Consider the following 20,362-nt stretch of genomic DNA (forward strand, 5'->3'; position numbering starts at 1 on the left):
ACAGTTTTACAGGCAGTAAGAAACAGGAATGTTGAGGGCTGGTGACTGTGTGTCGGAGTCCGAGTCCAAGTCTGTTGGAGGCCAAAGAAGATGTCCTGTCTTGTGGGGGGGTGGGGTTTGTCAGAGGACTGTTTATAAGCGTGTGTGGGAGGGAGGAACAGGGCTAGTCTTGTAGCTGGCTGTGTTCTGCTCAGAATTGTGGGTATGCTATGTTGGCGCCAGAATGTGTGGTGACACTTGCGACATTTGCCCCCAGCCCAGCTCAGGTGCATTAGCTGTTAAAACCAATGACACATTTCACTGTATGTTTTGATGTTGATGTGATAAATAATCTTGTATCTTGAATAAAAATGGTTGTGCTTTGTTTTCAGTGTAGAAAGGTCTCTTGCAAGTGTCACCTGTTATTCAAGCAAGCTTGCTTGCAGGACGTTATGGAGAAAGGACTTGGCATAAAAAGGGGAGCCTGCATTTCTTACATAGTTCCTCACTTCTAACCTCATTAACTCAGCACAAACTTTGACCCCTTACAAATCAGGGACTTGCTTAATCCCAGGTTTTGTTTTGAAAGGCTCTAGTGTAAACATTAACAATGTTGCTTCCAGAGGTTAGTGATCAAACTGCTAAGTTCAACGAAAAACTAACTGCTGCATCTACTCACCCAATAAAGTTGTACGTCTGAAAGGGAGACGTAGGGGTGAATGCAAGGCAGTGAGTTTGTAGATGGTAGGAGGAGGTGGTGAAGGTTAAAGTTCTTTCTTCCGCTTGCCCAACGTTAGTTGTAGTCTTTGGCAACTACATCTGGTCTCCCAGCAATGCCGGTCTCTGAAGACAACAAGATCATGAGGGAACAAGACAGAACTGTTGCAATCCTTGAGGCACCAAACCCTTACAAGTTCCACCGGGTAAGATGGCAAAGCAGTAATGAGATATTGCAGTGGGTATTTCTGACAGTGCAGTCTCAGAGTGCATTATCAAGGTTAAGTCTTTGAATTCCTTGTCCTTTGAGGTCCTTCATATTCTGCAGGTGCTCCAGACTTCTGTCAAATAGATAACAGCTAACACCCTCATAGTTTTTAATATTTCCATGCCAATTTTGTTCCTATTCAGAAGTTTCTGTTAATGTCTGAAAACAGCACCGTGATCCTCTGTCCATTTATTTCTAGCACTCTCTGCAGCCCTGCTCATGATAGGTTTCTGTGTCTCTTTCATGATTTTCTGTTTCACTTCTTTTCTGCAGCTCTCTTTCTGTCTGTGATCTGATTTTTATTTTAAACATGAGAAAATATGCAGATACTGGAAATGTTGGAGGAACTCGGCAGGTCAGGCAGCATTGACGGAAATGAATAGATTGTTGACATTTCAAGCCGAGACCCTTTTTTTTAATCTGCTTTGTGTTTCTTCAAAATTGGTTCTGCCTGTTTTCATTTTATCCCCCCTCACACACTCTTGTTTACCTCCCCTCCGCTAGCCAACTCAGCTCAGCCATATTGGTCTGTCACAGTGTGAGATTTAACATCTTTTTGGTTTTCTTTTGCACGTTGGGCAGACCAGAGTTCACTGCAATTGAAGTACTAGCTTAAATCTGTAACTACTGCAAATAGATAATGAAGCACAGTTCCTTTGTCAGTGTTTAGAAATTTTAAGTAGTGATGCTTCTGAATTTTGTTGAATGTGCCTAGTCTTTACATTGCTTTCCTTTGTGCAAAGGCATCGGTTTTATAACAGGTATATAGCATGCTCATATGAAACTGACCCACAGCTGAGTTAAACCTTATCAGCACAGCGCAGCTTTAGGGAACATGTATGATGAGATCATAATTTAGCAGCAGGCTTCACAATAGATAAGTGTTGTATTGATCTTTTATCTGTTTTAAATTCCATTCTCTTATTTATGCAGGCGACAGTTTGAGTTCAGTGAAAAATACTCACCTCTGAGTCAGAAGCTTGTGGTACTCAAGTCCACTCCAGAGACATGAACACACAATCTAGGCTGATGTTGCAAGTGCTGAGGGTGTGTTGCATTTAATGGTGTTATCTTTCAGATGAAATATTAGACTATATTGTCCTCTCCAGTGAATATTCAGTGGCATCATATTGTAAAAGCGCAGCAGAGATGACCTTGGTGTCTTGACCAATAGTTATTCAACATCATTAGCTAGTTCATCTGGTTATTATCACCATTTGTGCAACCTTGCTATGAGGAGATTAGCTAATGCATTTTCAGCATTAATTTGGTGACAGGAGGTAAAATTATATGTAGTTGTATATTAGGAAATGAAGCTGAGATCTCTGGAGAGGCAGCGGTAACAAGGCAGGAGGATAACAAGGTAGATAGAGAAGGAATATTGATGTAGAGAAATTTTGATAGTGAGATAACATGAAAGAAATAGGTTTAAATCAGGGGTTGGACCCCTTGGTTAATAAGACCTCAAGATATTGGAACAAATTTAGGCCATTTGGCCCATTGAGAGTCTACTCCACCATTTCATCATGGCTGATTCATTTTTTCTTTCAGCCTTAATCTTTTGCCTTCTCCCCATATCCCTCTATGCCATGAAAGTCTATCAACCTCTGCCTTAAATATACATGAAGACTTGGCCTCCCTGTGCCTTTGGCAACAAATTACACAGAATCACCACTCTCTGGCTAAAGAAGTTCCTCCTCATCTCCATTCTAAAAGGACACCCGTCTATTCTGAGGCTGTGTCCCCTGGTCTGAGACTCCCCCACCATGAGAAACATCCTCCACATCAACTCTTATCGAGGCCTTTCAACTTCCAATAAGCTTCAAATAGGTAAGGGATTCGTGGCATTAAAAAAGTGCTTGGGAGCCCTTGGTTTAAGTGGAGATGGACTGAATGAGGAAAACAGGTAAATGTCAGAAAAGAGACAAGTCGATAGTGGAGGGAGGACATAAGAGGGAACAGAAGTGGAATGATGGAGAGAGAGAGATGTGAGACAGGGAAATAGAGACAAAGATGTGATCAGAAACAGTCAGAAAGACTGAAGGAGAGAGAGCAAAAGTGGATGAGAAATTAAGAGGGAGAGATGCACATACAAACACAGATGCAGCAGTTCTTTTTACAGATAAGAACTCCAAGTGTCAATAGGAAGGTTTACTTCTTTCCTATCCAATCCAGTTGACTGCCTTAATATTCTTTCCAGTGACATAAACCTAGCTAACCATTTACACTGACATTAACCTAGTTTTTGAGAAACTGAATCGTTATCTGATGGCTTATCACAGCCTAAGACCATGCTCTTGCAGCTGTCCTTGGAGCACTGTGCTTTAAAAGAATGTAGTGGATGAACTTTTTTACAGTTCACTGCCGTGTGCTTTGTCATCATCTTTTATGGAGTTCAGGCAAAATTTAGACCTGAGTCTGTGTCATAACTTGTTTCTCCTCGAAGATACTGACCCTCATGTGGATCTAGAGCAGGTTTGCTTCCTCTTCCCAGTTGAAATACAAATAGGGAAGAAGTAATTCTACGGTCGTGATACTTGAGAGAGGAATAATAAAGGTAAAAAAGGGTTAAATTACAAAGACTTTTTTTATTTGTGAAATTTGTCTTCTTTTGTACATTGGTTGTTTGTCAGTCTTCGTTTATGCCCTGATGAAGGGTCTCGGCCTGAAAGGTCGACTGTTTACTCTTTTCCATAGATGCTGCCAGCCTGCTGAGCTCCTCCAGCATTTTGTGTGTGTTACTTTGTTTATGTATAGTTTTTTCATGAATTCTATTGCATTTCTTTATTTTCATGTATATGCCTGCAAGAAAATGTATGTCCAGGTAATGTATGAACATTGCCTTGAAGTTGAACTTTGACTTGAATTATATTCCAGGCAGCTTAGAAAATAAAGGGCTGATAATGGAGGCATATGGGATAATCGAAGGGCTGATGGATGCAAATTCCCTTCTAAAGGGAGTTCAGGACAAGGGAAAATAACTTGAAATTTCTGTGGTGGGACTGGTGTGATGTCTGCTTTCAATTATCTCCATGAAATCTGTGAAATTTAGAACTGTCTCTTCCGGAAGATCACTGAGGGTGATTGCACAAGGATATGAAGAGATACAGAGCTAAGACACCTTGATGGAGTTAACATTCAGATTGTCTACATACTTGTTTATCAGTGGTACAGACTTGAGATGTGGAATGTTTCCTTATCCCCACAAGGCAGTCTTGCCATTGAAGGAATGATTAAACTATGTAAAGGTCAGACACAAAATAGCAATTCAAGAAGAGATTCCTGAAAGCTTGCGAATGAAAGTAAGAAGTTCCTGGGAATAGTACAAGACAATTTTACAGATATTGGAGGGTGTATGATTAACTACAGCAGTGTAGTCACTATAGGTTCAAGTACTGTATTTGCAGGAAGCAGTTTGGTGCTTTTTGGAGTTGGTGACTTCTAATGTGAATGAATACTGAATGGGTTCATGTTATCTTCCTGATGAGTGGATTAAGAATTGAAAGTATCTGCTAATCAGCTGTAATAAAAACTCATTTGTATTTTGGTGTAACCACATTACTGAGGGCCAACTCCTTGATTACTCTAATGATCGATTCTAATGCCTTTTGTGGTCAAGTGCACATCTAGAGTTTGCTTTCAGACAGGTTTGGAGATTAAGATCCTTTTGGAACTGATAAAGCAGGTGGGGCCCCATCAAAGGTGGAAAGATAGGGCTTGAAGGTCTGATTGACTCCACAGAAGTTTGTATATTTCCTTCGGACAAGTAACATGCTCAGTTAGCCATTGATAGAGTTTACAATACACATTATCTTCCAACTTCATTTTTTCCTAGTCAGCTGTTCCTTAAATAGATCTGTACTAATTATTTTTGCAATAGTGAGTTCCTGTTCTCACCATTCTGCATGTGAAGGTGTTTCTCTTTAATTGCACATTGAATTTATTAGTGACCATGTTTACTTGCTAACACCCCCTCCCAGAAGTGGAATAGATATCTCTTTTAAATATATTTTCTCTGAATCCACCTTATTAACCATCAGATTCAGTATTGTGAATATCACCATCAAGTCTCATCTTAACTTTATTTCCAAAGAAATGTTCCCCAATCTGTTCATGCAAATGAGCCCAAAAGTTATAACTTCACACTGAAATTCACCATGTTGTGCCTTCACTGGTATCTCCATGATCTCTTTTGGGTTTAAGCACTCTGTAGATGTATGAAAGATGCAGGCAAGGTGTCACTGTTTCTAGGGAAACTGTGTATAGTTACAGCTTCAAATGTATTGAGATAGTGACCTGGAGTTTGGGTCCTTTGGGTCCAAGCAAAAGTCGACAGTTCTGAATGTAATAGTGACCAGTTAATTTTAAGTGATATTGGACAGGATACAGGCTTTTGAATAGTGCAACAGGATTTTTTTAATGCATCCTTTTGGTAGAGCAGATTGGAGAGCATAGAACAGTACAACACAGGAAAAGGCCATTCAGCCCATCGTGTCTATGCTGACCATGATGCCAAACTAATGGCATTTGCATATATATGATCCATATTCTACCTTTTCTTGTATATTCTTCTACCTGTTCAAGTGCCTCTTAAAGTCCACTATCATGTCTGCTTTCACCATTACTCCTGTAGTGTGTTCCAGATATCTGCACTCTTTGTCAAAGAAACTTGTTCTGTACATTTCCTTTAAACTTTCTTTTTCCTGCCTTAAAGCAGTGCCCTTTAGTATGTCCTGATGTAGGGTCTCGGCCCAAAAAGTTGACTCTTCACTTTTTTCCATAGATGCTGCCTGGCCTGCTGAGTACCTCCAGTGTTTTGTCTGTGTTGCCCTTTAGTATGTGATATTTCTACCCTGGAAAAGGATTTTGACTATCTAACTTGGTCAGACTGATCTTGGCTCATTTTAAATTAGCTCAGTCTCAGTTATGTACATCAGTGTGTGTCAAAGGTATACATAAAAATCTTGGCAATTCAATTTCTTGAGAATCTTGTCAAAAGTTACAAAAATATGAGCTGAAATCTGCACGAGCAATTGAGCCCAAGTGAAGTCTGGCTTACCTACCATCTCCTGCTGAGCCTCCCTTTACCTCCTGTAGGTTTTATTGTTGAAAACTGTCCTTTTTAATATGGATGCTCTCCTGTCTTGACGTCTTTTATTAGGAATGTTTATTTTATGTTTGGATGGACCTGAAATTCTGGGAGTGAGCTCACATCCATTCAGAATGAGAATAAATGCAGGATCTACCTGAACGTCCAGCTGCAGTTTGTGCACAGACCTCAATATAGCCTCTGTTTAAAAAGTGTGGGGTTTAACAAGTTCTGCATGGGAGATCATTAATTGATGGCAATATTTGCACATTGCATCTGTCTGATATACATACCAGCATCTTCTCCGTGACACTCGCTTCTGTGACTTCCCTTGGGGTGGAGGGGGATTAACCAGGTCAACTCCGTCCTTGCGCCATAATGGCATTAACACTTCCTAGAAAAAATTGGGCCTATTAATTACATTTATAAAAAGACCTACAGTGCTTGTTAAAGTCTTAGGCACATATGTACAGTATAGCTAGGGTGCCTAAGACTTTTGCACAGTGCTGTATTTGTCAAAGTGGAGCAGAGAATGAGTTTGTAAGTCTGGCAGGAGCAAAGGATGTTGGGAATGGTGAGGGTGGAGCACTGTGGGAGGAGAGTGGACAGGTGGCACAGAAGGAGTGCCAGGGGTGGGGGTTGCCTGTGGGTGCAGATACACCCAACCCTGAGTCACCAGGCAAGGTCACTTGATTCCAAGCAATTGGATTATTGATTATTATAGAATGTCCCTCTGGTGCTTTCTACCCCCTCCCCTCTCCCTTCCCCTTTACCCAACCATGATTTCCCTCTTCCTGCCCCATTTCCACTCTCAGACCCATATCAGAATCTGATTTATCATTGGTCAAATATGTCGAGATATTTTTTGCGGCAGCAATACAGTGCAATACATAAAGCTACCACAATACTGTGCAAAAATCTGAAGCTCACTAGCTATATATATATATGTGCACGAGACTTTCACACAGTACTGTAGATTTCCAATTATGCTTCACCTGAGCATGAAGCAGGTAAAATTAGGCATTGAACTGTGTAGAGAGATACCTGGGTATGTGACCAAAAGCTTAGAAAAAGGATTAGATTGTTAAGAAACTGTAATGGTATTGTGCTGCAGCTGTGGCATAACCTACTGAAATAAAGCAAATGTTAATATCCTGTATTAATTATTTCTCCTCTAGTTACCACTTTCCAGTAGCCACATGGATGTCTACACAAGCCATGGAATTGCATCAACTACAAGTGCTTCATGTCCTGCCAACATTGCCATTAAAAGGGAAATGTCAGGTAACGTGTCTGTTGACAAGATAATGTTGATGGAGTTTATTGAACTTGTACTCATAGTGTTTGATACATTAATCCATGCACCTTATGCTTTCCTACTCATTCTCAAATCCTCTATGTACTCATCAACCATTTTCCCTTCCAAAGCCCCAAGTCTACTTTCTACCTTCTTGTGTTTCTCAATGTGACCTCTCCTATATCTAAGAACCACAAATTATTTTCCTCATTTTGCCCTTTGCCCCATATCCCTCAGTTAATTTTTTTAGTAGATAGGTCTCTGTTGCTCCTTGAACCTATTTCTTGTATCAACGTCCTTTGCTAACACGCCTACATTAATAATCCTCCCCCAACTTCTCTTTTCATTCCTCATTTCCTCATTTTTTGTTTGTGCTTAATAGCCCCAGAAACTCACGGGAATAGTTCAAATGCTAGTTTCTTTTCAATAAAGCATGTCTCATTTTTGTAACATTTGCTGACAATGTAAATTTCTGATATAATCTGTGAGAGTTGAGCAAATTGCATTATAAATTGAATGATCAGAATTTACCAAGTCACTGGAATTTCCATAATCATAGATCACCATATTCATATAGTGTAGAAGGAGGTAATTTTGTCCATTCTTCCAATGCTGTCTCTTTTAAAGAACAATTCAATTACTTTACTCTTAAGTGTTTACCAATTACACTGCAATTTTTCTGATTTAGCTCTGTTGCAGTTCCCTTTCGAATATAAAAATCAAATTTTCTCTGTCATAATTCTCACAGCTGTGAATTTGGGACCGTGGCAACTATGGCTTATAAACACAAAGTCTCCTTAACTTCCAGATGAAAGGTCTTGATCTGAAACATTCACTGTCCATTTTCTTTCACTGACGCTGCCTGACCCGATGGAGTTCCTCCCGCAGTTTGTTTTATTTTTTTCCAGATTCCAGTATTTCGAGTCTCTTGTGTCTCTCTTTAACTCCCCTTATACTTTTTTTCATCAGTTGTCTGGCTTTACTGCTGATAGCTGTATTTATTCTGTCAAAACCCTTCATGCTAAATCCCCTTCATTCTTCCAATGTCCTTTCAGTCATGCTCACTGTGTGCACATCATATAACAATGCCGAGAATGCCTTCTGATGGGAATGCATGTGTATTTTTTTGTTCAGAGGTGAGTCAAACGCATCTTCCTTAGCTGCCAATGACCCTTCCACCTCAATGCCAGACCTTATTTCTCTGACCTGCTCCCCTGAATTGATAATCAAGGCTTTGGAGCCTCTAAAATTTTGGGTAAAATTAAGCAGCAGCACCACCCTGTGGACTGAGTGCCTTTCCTGCAGCACTTGGAATGGCTGCTTTTCCAGAAACAGGCTGAAGGATTGATTTCTCTTCAAAATTTATTGATCCTCAGTCCCAAGGTTCTGAACACACAGTGGTTGCTATAGTGAAGCATTGAATGTAGGCTGGTCGGGCCTTTCCCCAGAGGGACAGCGCTCCAACTAACACTAGGCCTCAGTAGGGGAAGCAACAAAATGCCCAATCACAAAGTATGCACCCTCTGCTGACTTTGCAGTAATATTGCTGTGATTTTCCCTAATGTTGGGCTTGGGTTACTGCTGAGCTGGTTTGGAAAGAGCGTTTTCTAAATTATAAAATTTGCAAATTCTAAATTATTGTTCAAACACTAAATGAGCCTCAGTTGACAGTAATTTTCACCTCCGCCCTCTTCTCTCTCAGCTCACAGATGTTTCCTGCTTTTGCCACACAACACACACAACTTCTCTCATTGTTTGCACTCCTCACTGCATTCTTTCACTGCTCACACAGCCCTTAAGATTTGTGCCTTTCTCCAAGTCCTGCCTCTCTGCAGGTGCATTAACCCAGGCTGTTCATTGTTGCCACTAACTCCTCTTCCTCACCCCTAACTTTTCACGTGTACCCTCACTTTGCTCTTGCCCCTCACTGTACCCTCGACCTTCACCGTTCCAGCCCCAACCCTCACTGTTTCATTTCCCCTTCATGCCACACTTCTCCCTAACTCTATTGCCCCCACTATTCCCTCTGCTGACGTTCCTCACTGCCCACTCACTTCTCCATTGCATTCTTGCCTCAGTCTCATCCTTCGCTGCTCTCTTGACCTCCCCATCCCTCAATATCCTCTTCCCCTTCAACCCTCACTTCTTTCTAACCCCTTCATCCCTCGCTGCTCCCTCACCCTTCCTCATCCCTCACTTCTTCCACACCCTTCCTCGCCCCTCACTCATCTCTTGCTACCCTTGTGCCTTGCTGCTCCCTCTCCCATTGCCCCTCACAGCTCCCTCTCCGCTTCAACCCTCATTTATCCCTAACTCCTTTTCACTCACTGCTCCCTCACCTCCCTCATCCCTCCCTTGTCCTTTACTGCACCTTTAGCTCCCCTGCCCCTCACTGCTCCCTCTCCCCTTGCCCCTCACAGCTCCCTCTCCCTCTTCAACCCTCACCTATCCATAACCCTGTTGCCCCTCACTGCTCCCTTGTCCTTTACTGCACCCTCTGCTCCCTTACCCCTTGCACCCCTCTGTGCCCCTTGCTCCTCACTACACCCTCACCTCACTCATTCCCCTTGCACTGCTAACCTGGCTTCCCTACCCATAGATGCTGACTTACCTGCAGGGTGGTTTACAGTTATTTTCTAAGTCACTCCACTTTCCCATGGTTTACCCACACGGTTTTTTGCCTAACAGTGTTTCTTGGGTCTCCTGTCCGGTATTCCTCAGAGTTTAGCCAGTGTGTCTAACAACCTTCTACCCTTATTGGCCTTTTGTTCCCTCTTTGTTGCACCTCATTCCTATTATCTTGACACCTTTTCTCCACCAAAGTAAATTCGTTATCAGAATATGTGTATGTCACTATCTGTTACCTTGAGATTTATTTTCCAATCTGCAATATATAATAATAAGTTCTTTCAGGCTTGAGGCCTGGTGCCAAGCAAATAACCTGTTCCTCAACATCAACAAGACAAAGGAGATGGTTATCAGCAGAGGATAACCCAAACACTCGCACCCCTCTTTCAAACTCCTGGGAGTGCTTATCTTCCACAACCTCTCATGGTCCCAGAACACAATCAGGACTCTCTACTTTGTGAGGAGGCTGAAGAGAGCTGGGCTATGCACATCTGTGCTTACATCCTTCTGTAGACATGCAGTACAGAGCATCCTGACATGGTGCATCATTGCATGGTACAGAAATTACACAGCAGCAGGCAGGAAGACTCTACATCGGGTATTCAAGCTGCCCAATGAACCATTGCACCAGCCTACCTCATGAAGGACACTTACTGGAAGGTGCTGGATAAAAGGCCAGGAGTATCATGAATGATTCCACCCGCCCTGTTTGTGGAGGCTACATAGCATTCACACCAGGACCATCAAACTCATAAACAATTTCTTGCCCCAAGCAGTAAGGCTAATCAACGCTTGCATCTACTAACCCACCCCTCCACACCCACAACTACCCCAACTTTGTCATTTCCTGTAGGAGTCATCCAGTCATAGAGTCAAAGTACAGCACAGAAACAGATGGGCTCTTTGGCCCATCCAATACGTGCTGAACTATCTCCCTAGTCCCATCGACCTGAATCCAGAGCATTGCCCTTCGTACTCCTATTATCTATGTACCAATCCAACTTCTAGTATACATTGATGTCAAACTCACATGCACCACTTGTGCTGGTCACTTCAAATACAGATACTCCTGTGCCTAGCGTCACGTTATGGACATATAATCAATTTATGTATTTAAGCTATCTGATGTATTTATAGATTTTTTGTGATTGTGTTCTTTACCTTATTGTGTATTTTTATCCTGCATCTTTTTATTATTTTATTCTCCTTTACATTTGAGTCCTGGAAATGACATTAAAACAATCCTAAAACTCAAGTGTATCATTTGAAATGATAAGCTGCATTGTGCTTGGCTTTTATCATTTTTTTAAAAAATAATCTGTTTTTATCATTCCTTCCCTGGCTGAGCCTCATTGGCGTTCTGATTCTGGGATCTTTTCTTTCCCACGTGCTTTTTCAAGGCTTATGGCCAGTGATAAGTATTGTGTAACAATCAGCGGTCTTTAGAAGAGACGATTAAAAGCAAACTCTTTATAATTTTGCATAAAAAGGAAATATGGCTGAACTCTGAAACAAACAGTATCTTTGAGCAAATCTCAAGTAGGCCTCCAATTTCCCAGTAATCTGATCGTTGATTTTGGACCCACAAATAGTGATTATTCTAATTTTCTCCCCCATATTTTGAATTGCGAGTTTGCTTTCCGGTCCATGTGTTTCATTTTACTATTTCTGTCCTGGGACTTCCTGCAAATCCACCTGCTAAGTTTTAGTCTCTTCTTGCTTCCTAATCTTCCTCTGTATTTTGGAACTCCTAATGTAAGATTTCCTTTCTGCAGCTATTCCCATCTTCCAAAACTTTAATATTGACCCAGCCATGGATTAAAGCACCATTTCACCTATTTCTCGCTCATTGGGAAGTTTTTCTTGAGGTTTTTAATTTGCCCTGCAGCCTTTCTTCTAGCATCAAATTCTCTCAGATGACATCAGCAACAAGACACCACCCAGAATTTGTCTCCACAGTGATTCTCATCCTCACAGTTGTTTGTATTCGATGAGGTTTAGCTGAATCTGTTTCCTCTGAAACATTGCCAAAGAAGGGGCCAAAACTCAAGCTACCTTCCTGCCCTCTGAGACCTGTGATCATAGGCACTCTCACATTATGGTTGGCAGGGACTTGGTGGGGAAAAGGGACTGTTTCCCTGTTGCAGGACTCCATATACGCACCTTCCCCAAATACATGCCTGGTCTGCATTACCCATGATGATCATTATTATAGTCATTCTCAGCTTTAGATCATTCCAGGTTATTCCTATTGAGTTCGACCACATGCTACTCAGTGTTCCATCATGATTCTCACCCAGACCACAGAAGGTTAGATAGGAGCAGGAATAGGCCATTCAGCCCATCTGAGCCTGCTCCATCATCCAATCATGGATGACTTTTTTTCTTCTAACCCCATTCTTTTGCCTTCTTTTCATAACCCTTAACACCCCTTGCCAGTCAAGAATCTATCAATCTCTGCTATATATATTTTTTTTTCTTCTTAGGCAAAGGGCCTAATTCTGCTCCTCTATCTTGTGGTGTGTGTATGTAAGGTGTTTGTCTAGTTATCTGAAGGTCGCTAGTTCGAGCCTTGGCTGAGGCTTGCATGTGTGTCCTTGAGCAAGGCACTTAACCACACTTTGCTCTGCGATGACACCTGTGCCAAGCTGTATGGGTCCTAATGCCCTTCCCATGGACAACATCGGTGGCGTGGAGAGGGGAGACTTGCAGCTTGGGCAACTGCTGGTCTTCCATTAAAAAAAAAACCTTGCCCAGGCTTGCGCCCTGGAAACTTTCCAAAGTGCAAATCCATGGTCTATCGAGACTAACGGAGGCCTACACATGCACTACTATATATGACTTGGCCTCCACCACCTTCTGTGGCGAGCAATTCAACAGATTCACCACACTCTGGCTGAAGAAATTCCTCCTCATCTGAGTTCCAAGGGGTTATCCCTTTATTCTGAGGCTGTGCCCTCAGATCCTAGGCTCTTCTCCTAATGGAAACATCCTTTCAATGTCTACTCTGTCCAGGTTTTCAATATCGTGTAGCTGTCAATGTGATCTCCCTTCATCCTTCCAAATTCAATCTTGTACAGGCCCAGAGTCATCAAACGCTCTGCATATGTCAAGGCTTCTATTCCTGAGATCTTCAAGCTTCATATTTGAGGACAGACTTCATCAACTTTTCCTTCATCACGTAGGAGATAGTAGAACAAGCTTAGGGATTTGTCAGCACTGTAGATTTTCCCTCACTGCAGGTGTTCAGAAGCTGTACTCGGGTAGCACTGATCCTTATAGAAACATTACTGGTCGTCTTCTGCCTGGAATACTAACCTATGGCCCTGAAGGGCTTGTACAGAACATATCCTGAATATCTTCTATTCCTCAGTAGACTGCCCCCTCCCCTCTTCCCCAAGAAAATTCTCACACTCCTGTCTCATCAATGCACCTTCAAGCCATTAAGTGGCAATGCTCCTTGTTAATTGGAAGAGTGTGGTTGTTTTGAGATTCATCCCTTCCTAAGATTGGAAGTGAAACTGCCAAACTCTTTTGCTCATTGTTTGTTTGTCAGTCTTTATTACATATAGCTTTTCTTAAACTATTTATTTACTTATTTTCCTGTAAATGCCTGCAAAATTTGACTCAGGGTAGCATATGGTGACATATATGCACTTTAATAATAAATTGAACTTTGAACTAATAGCCTGAAACTAGGCCTCAGTGAAAACTCGTAATAACGATTTGCAAAAATGGACTTCATATGGTGTTCACAGAGGAAGCTCAATAGTAAAGTTCTGAGTTCATACAGTGATCTAGATTTTTATGGAACTTTCCTAAATGGTTTTATGAGTGATCTTTAATGCATTCTTAACACAATTAAAAAGCAGCAATTTCTAGCTTCTGGGCTCTCTCTGCTCCCTATTTTTCTCCAAAATAAGCTTTGTTTTCTCCTCATATCTGCCTTTGTGTGAATGGAATGTTCATTATTTGTGGGTCTAGGCCTCTTTGGGGATGTTACTGAGAGACAGGCTTTGTGTCCCAGAGTATTGCAGTGGGAGACATCACCACATTTGGGCCTTGGAGTGGGTTGGGAATCAGCTGACCTTGACCTAAGTACGTAGCATATCTAGGGATACTGGAACAGAAAGTAGTCTTGCAAGAGGCTTTCCTTCCTCCTTTCAATGAATCATACGGCAAAGGAGGAGACCATTTGTCTGTGTCAGCCATTTGAAATTGTTCGCATCAGTTCTATTTGTTTTATCTTTCTGCCCATATCCCTGTGATATTTTGCATTAGAAAGACAAATACTCAGTTAACTGTGGGTATCTGTGAAACCTTGTAACAGAATATTTTCTTAAGTGCAGAGTTCAAACGTGTAAAGTGTGCAATTGATGACATTAATTTTTATGGGTCTGTATAAATAGCATAGGGTGGCCAGCAACGCTCTTACAGTGCAATTAAAAAGAGAGAAAACAAATTTACTATGTGGAGAATTACTTAGCCAACTGGCTTTCGAAAGTTGCAGTTGAATCTTCTTTTATCGTATTTTCAGGCAAATCAGAACTTGCAAAAAATCTAGTACTCATCCTCCCTTTTGATATTTTATAATCTCTTTGTATTTGCAAACTGTGATTCATCCAGTTGCCACTGGCTACTGTTTCTCATTTATTCTAACGCAGCATTCCCTGATTTGGAGCAAAGAAGAGTTGTCCCTGAAAGCGTGGTTTTGAACTAGTTCTGAGTGACCCTATGCCACTGCGTGGCAGCGTTTCCTCTAACTGTTCTGATTGGTTGTCTTTGTTTTTGGCTAGAATCAGAAGTGAGAGCATTGGCTAAAGAGCGGCAGAAGAAAGACAATCACAACCTCAGTGAGTAACCATTCCTTCAATTCGTCTCTCGTGCTCCCGCAGCTTGCTTCTCCTTGTAACTTGATTGGTTTTAGCTGTCTTTCATTGCCATTCTGCTCAGTGCACGAGATAGGGATGCGGATTGGGTGAGTTCACTCATGTGTTTGAGGTTATGCTGAATTGGCGCTTCTCCTTGGCTAGTCTCAAGGACACTCAGATTCTTACAGAAAGTAGCTGGTTCTTAATTTAAACAAGGCTATGGCTTTTGGCTTGATTTTGATTGATGAAGTTTCGAGTGGGATGAGTCTGGCTGCCCAGCATGTAATGGTTTATGGGTTAAAACTGAAACCCACACCTGCAGGCTGAATCAGCAGTGACTTGAAGGGAGTGAGGTGAATAAGGTTTTGCTTTTAGGATTCCTTATGAGATAGGACATGCAGAAGATGATGCCTTGAACTTCAGGTGGAAACCTGGAGCCTATTCCTGCCCCAAAGCCCAAAGTATCAGTATTTTATGGAAACCTACTCTCCTTCTCTTGCTTTATGGTGGGCGCTATTACTCTGTATCTTCTGACTCAGTTGCTTTGATATCTTTCCTACTGGCTCTGAGCATGAGGCAGGTGTCTGATGTTGAACACCACCTGGGACTGGCTTTGAGATTTCCAGGTGTGTTTGCAGCTTGTAATGTTGTTCTATTACTATCAGGCTTGTTTGATTGTTTTACTATACTTTTGCTTAGTTCTGTTTTGAAGCTTATTGTCAGGAGGGAGTTTTGCTTGGGGATGGGTGTGATTCTGAGAGTAGTTGAAGATGGAGAGAAGGAGACAAGATTTGGAGGTGTGTGGTGGGGTTAATTTGCTTTAATATTCTGGTGGGTACTGTCACTCCCCATTGGACTTGTGCACTGGAGAGTGGAATGCTTCCCAGCAGAAGGAGGAAGCTTTTGACTTCCTATTTTCTGCTGGACCGTGATAGTGGTGAACATATGTGATCTGGTTTTCTGTTTCTTCAAACTCCCAGGCTTAGTGCCCGACCCTTTGCAAAGGAACTGGAAAATATTTTTCATAAGTAGCAAAGTTATTACAAAAACTTGTTGTAAACTGTCTTCACATTCATATTGGCCTCACTTTTTCCACCAGTTGAGCGCAGGCGAAGGTTTAATATCAACGATCGGATAAAAGAATTGGGACTGTTAATCCCCAAGTCCAGTGACCTGTGAGTAGACCTTATTTTCAGTTACTTATTTTTACTACTAACTCCTGTCAATGTTACCTTTATCTAACACACTTGCTACTTTGAGTTGGATGTTTTCTGTTTGAAGATATATCATCTTCCTCACTCACAATCAAAAGAGCCGTCCCTGCCAGAGACGAGCAATCCATTCCCATTTGCATCCTGTCCCATTACATATTCCTGCATGTTCTGGCACTGAGTCAATCGATTCTGTCCTGTAGTATCCTTTCGTATTTATGGTTACAGCACAATTAGAGCCTTTAGTAAGTTTGGTCCAAATATATCTCGATACCATTATTCCAAAGCTTCATTGGTAATCTTCCTTTGAGCCTCATCCTACTGCTTACATTGCTTCTGAATTCCTAATCTATGACTTAGACACGTTAAATTAATGATTTAAAGGGAGTTGGGTTAAAATGTGGTGAACACAATGCATAAAATTGTTTACACTTCTCAGTAGAGCTTAATAAGAAATTAGTCTAACAATGCAGCAAACTGATCTGTATCAAACTGATTTCTCAAAGTTCTTACGAAACACAAATCCCTTCTTAAATACCTGATCTAAGTCATAATGTATATGTTTGTTTCAATGATAAATGTGTTTTGTCAAACATTATCTATCCTGTTTGTAATTGATATACATACAATGAAACAGAATTTTCTAATATTTTGCCTTGAAAGTTTGTAGTTTGTATCAGATAAATTAAGTTATGGTGCAGAATTTTAAAGTCCACGTTACAGATTTTTTTTATCCCAAATGGGTGCCCTGTTGGTTTTTCATTAGTGCATTTTTTTTCAAATATTGTTTTTCTTCTCTTTATGGAATCATGTTGCATAATATTATCCACTTTGTGATGCAATAGGTCACTCAAAGAAACTCAAAGTACATTTATTATCAAAGTACGTATACCACTTACAGCCTTGATAGGTTAGGACTTTATTCATTGGATCTGAGAAGAAAAAGAGGAGATTTGATAGAGGTATACAAAATAGTGAGTGTATAGATAGGGTGAATGCAAGTAGGCTTTTTCCCGCTGAGTTTGGGTGGGACTGCAACTAGAAGTCATGGGTTAAGGGTGAAACATAGAAACATAGAAAATGGTGCAGGAGTAGGCCATTCAGCCCTTCAAGCCTGCACCGCCATTCAGTATGATCAAGGCTGATCATCCAACTCAGAACCCTGTACCTGCTTTCTCTCCATACCCCCTGATCCCATTAGCCACAAGGGCCATATCTAACTTCCCCTTAAATATAGCCAATGAACCGGCCTCAACTGTTTCCTCTGGCAGAGAATTCCACAAATTCACCACTCTCTGTGTGAAGAAGTTTTTCCTCATCTCGGTCCTAAAAGGCTTCCCCTTTATCCTTAAACTGTGACCCCTCATTCTGGACTTCCCCAACATTGGAAACAATCTTCCTGCATCTAGCCTGTCCAATCCCTTCAGAATTTTATACGTTTCAATAAGATCCCCCCTCAATCTTCTAAATTCCAGTGAGTATAAGCCTAGTCGATCAAGTCTTTCTTCATATGAAAGTCCTGTCATCCTTCCACCATTCCTGAATGGTGGAATGTTTAAGGGGAATGTGAGGAGAGATTTCTTTATAAGGGGAACGTGAGGAGAGATTTCTTTATACAGAAGGTCATGAGAGTGTGGAATGAGCTGCTAGCACAAGCTTGATTTCAATGTTTAAGAGAATAGGTACCTGGATTGTAGGGGTATGGAGGGCTATGGTCCCAGTGCAGGTTGATGGGAGTAGGCAGTTTAAATGGGTTGGCATGGACTAATGGGCCAAGGGCCTATTCTTTGCTGTACTTCTGTATGGCTCTGTAACAAATATCCAATATGTGAAAAATGAACAAATTGTGCAAATAACAAAAATAATGAACAAATAATACAGAGAACATGAATATATTTAAAATGTTCTCTCTGCACTATCCCATCAAACAAACTTGGGTTAGGTGTGGCAAAGCAATTCATTTGTAGAGTCGGTTAACCTTTCTGAGGTCAATAACCACATGTATCAGATAAGTGTAAAGCTCCCTCTGTAGTTTAGAGTTAGGTGCAGCAGAGATTAAATACAATGTAAACAGTATTTTACAATAAACTTCAATAATATTCTTCAATGAGCGGATTGTATAAATGGCTCTGCTGATGGTAATGTCATGTGGGGAATAGCCCCAGCTAGAGGAAGTGATACTACAGACGGATCAGTGATAGTGAGATGACTATTTTCCCTTTACACACTGAAATGGCTACTTGCCTTTTTAGACGACCTTTCTCAAGTTTTTTTGAATTTCAAACTTTATCAGCAATGTGGATGAGAGTGAGTTTATTGCCGGCTTTACCCTGGCTCCCTTAGTCTGTTTCAGAGAAATAGAGTAGGGTAAACTGGTAAAAAAAAAGTTGGTTTGCTATTGTCGCATGTACCATTGTCAAGTGAAAAACATGTCCTGCATACTTTCAGTACAGTTTAATCCATTACATAGTGCATTGTGGTAAACAATGATAGAATGAAATTGAGGGGTTTTATATTCTAAATTATCTTCCAGTCGTGGTCACCAACGTTAAAAAATACCCTGTTTTAAAAATTAAGAAGTCAGGAGATTCTGCAGCTGCTGGAAATCTAAAGGAACACAGGCAATCTGAGAGCTCTGGTTTCCTCCCAGATTCCAAGAGATATATGGGTTAGAAATTTAATTGGTCACGTGGATGGTGCAGCCTTGTTGGACTGCAAAGTCCTGCCACTGCACTGCACGTCTAGATGAGTAAAATAATAATAAGTAAAAGGTGCTGGAGGAACTCAGCGAGACAGGCAGCATCTATGGAGGGGCATAAACAGTCTGTGATTTAGACTGAGACCCCTCAGTCCTGATGAAGGGCTTGGCCTGAAACGCCGACAGTTTATTTCCCCTCCGTAGATGCTGCCTGACCTGCTCAGTAGCGGCAGCATTTTATGTGTGTTGTTCTGTTTCAAATAGTGTTTTTTAAAATGGGATTTAGTTACATTAAGTCACCCGCTGTCACCTTTGAGCAGTTTATATTGGGGTCAGGGCGGCACCCCAGAGCAACTCAGAGTACCACGTTCCCCGTTTTTGTTCCAGGTTTTACGCAGAATGGGTGAGGCTTCTTTGAGATCTGCTCGTCACTGTCCCCCACCTACCCATGTAAATAACGCAAACCACAAAATCTGCTCCTCTGCCTGCTTCAGGCCTCCCATCACTAGTCATGTATAAGTCACAAGTGCGTTAGGATTCAGTTATTTAGCCACGTTACCTCCTCTGCTCTAAGATGGTGATATATGAAATAGGACAAGACTGCAAGTGTACTATCATTTTATGGATTGAGGTCATTGTGCATCTGTTAATTAGGCAGACTGTGTCTGTTACCCTATAATCTCTCTATTTATGTGTCTATCCAGCTGTCTGTCTATCGATCTACAGCACGGTAACAGGCCCAACAAGCCCTTGCCACCCATTTAGACCCATGTGACCAATTAACCTACTAACCCTTATGTCTTTGGAATGTGGGAGGAAACCGGAGCCCTTGGAGGAAACCCAAGTGGTCACAAAGAGAGCCCACAAACTCCTTGCAGACAGCAGTGGAATTGAACCTGAGTCACTGGTGCTGTAAAAGCTACACTATGGTGCCATTCCCGCTTTTCCTACCGGCACTGAGTTCCCCTCTGTTGCTGCCACAGGGATGTCCGTTGGAATAAGGGGACGATACTGAAAGCCTCGGTCGAGTACATCAAACGACTCCAGAAGGAGCAGCAGAGAACGAGAGAGATGGAGGGCCAGTCAAAGAGGCTGGAAGTCACCAACAACCACCTACGGTTTCGCATTCAGGTGAGGAAAGGAAGCGAAGGATGTCAGCGGTAAGAGTGTCCCTTCTGGGCCAAATGTTATGGATTCAGGTGCCATTCCAAAAACCTGAATTCATAATCCTGGCATAAACTCCAGTGTGAAAGGTGTTGTTGGGGTGTCTCCTATCCAATGAAATGTGAATCTGAGGCCAGTTACCTTCTCAGTTGTTGTGCACTATTTGGAAAAAGTGCAGGCAAATTCTGCCTGATATCCTAGGCAAAACGGGTATTTCACCTATGATTTCTGAAGCAGTTTATTCATTATCACATAGAGGTATACAGTAGGAAAGTTGACCCTTGGCCCAACTCATCCATTCTGACAAAGGAGCCTTTGTGAACTATCCCAATTGCCTGCATTTGGCTCATATACTCTAAATCTTCCCTATCTGTGAACCTGTTCCAATGTCTTTAAATACTGTCATTGTATCCACTTCTGGCAGTCTCTTCCATATATCC

General features: G+C 41.6%; 1 protein-coding gene across 7 annotated transcripts in view; it reads left to right on the forward strand.

The window, feature by feature from the left end:
• tfeb (transcription factor EB) overlaps positions 1 to 20,362 on the forward strand; it is a 158,407-nt gene that overhangs the window by 128,049 nt on the left and 9,996 nt on the right. For 6 of the 7 annotated variants that reach the window (XM_059950350.1, XM_059950353.1, XM_059950351.1 and 3 more), the window contains 4 exons: positions 7,232 to 7,337; positions 14,775 to 14,831; positions 15,949 to 16,024; positions 19,742 to 19,889. In XM_059950350.1, coding sequence (XP_059806333.1) covers positions 7,232 to 7,337; positions 14,775 to 14,831; positions 15,949 to 16,024; positions 19,742 to 19,889 — 387 coding nt within the window. The remainder of the gene's footprint in view (positions 1 to 7,231; positions 7,338 to 14,774; positions 14,832 to 15,948; positions 16,025 to 19,741; positions 19,890 to 20,362) is intronic. The other variant, XM_059950356.1, reaches the window with a different exon arrangement.

This window comes from Hypanus sabinus, chromosome 25, assembly GCF_030144855.1.
Source record: "Hypanus sabinus isolate sHypSab1 chromosome 25, sHypSab1.hap1, whole genome shotgun sequence".
Classification (NCBI taxonomy): domain Eukaryota; kingdom Metazoa; phylum Chordata; class Chondrichthyes; order Myliobatiformes; family Dasyatidae; genus Hypanus; species Hypanus sabinus.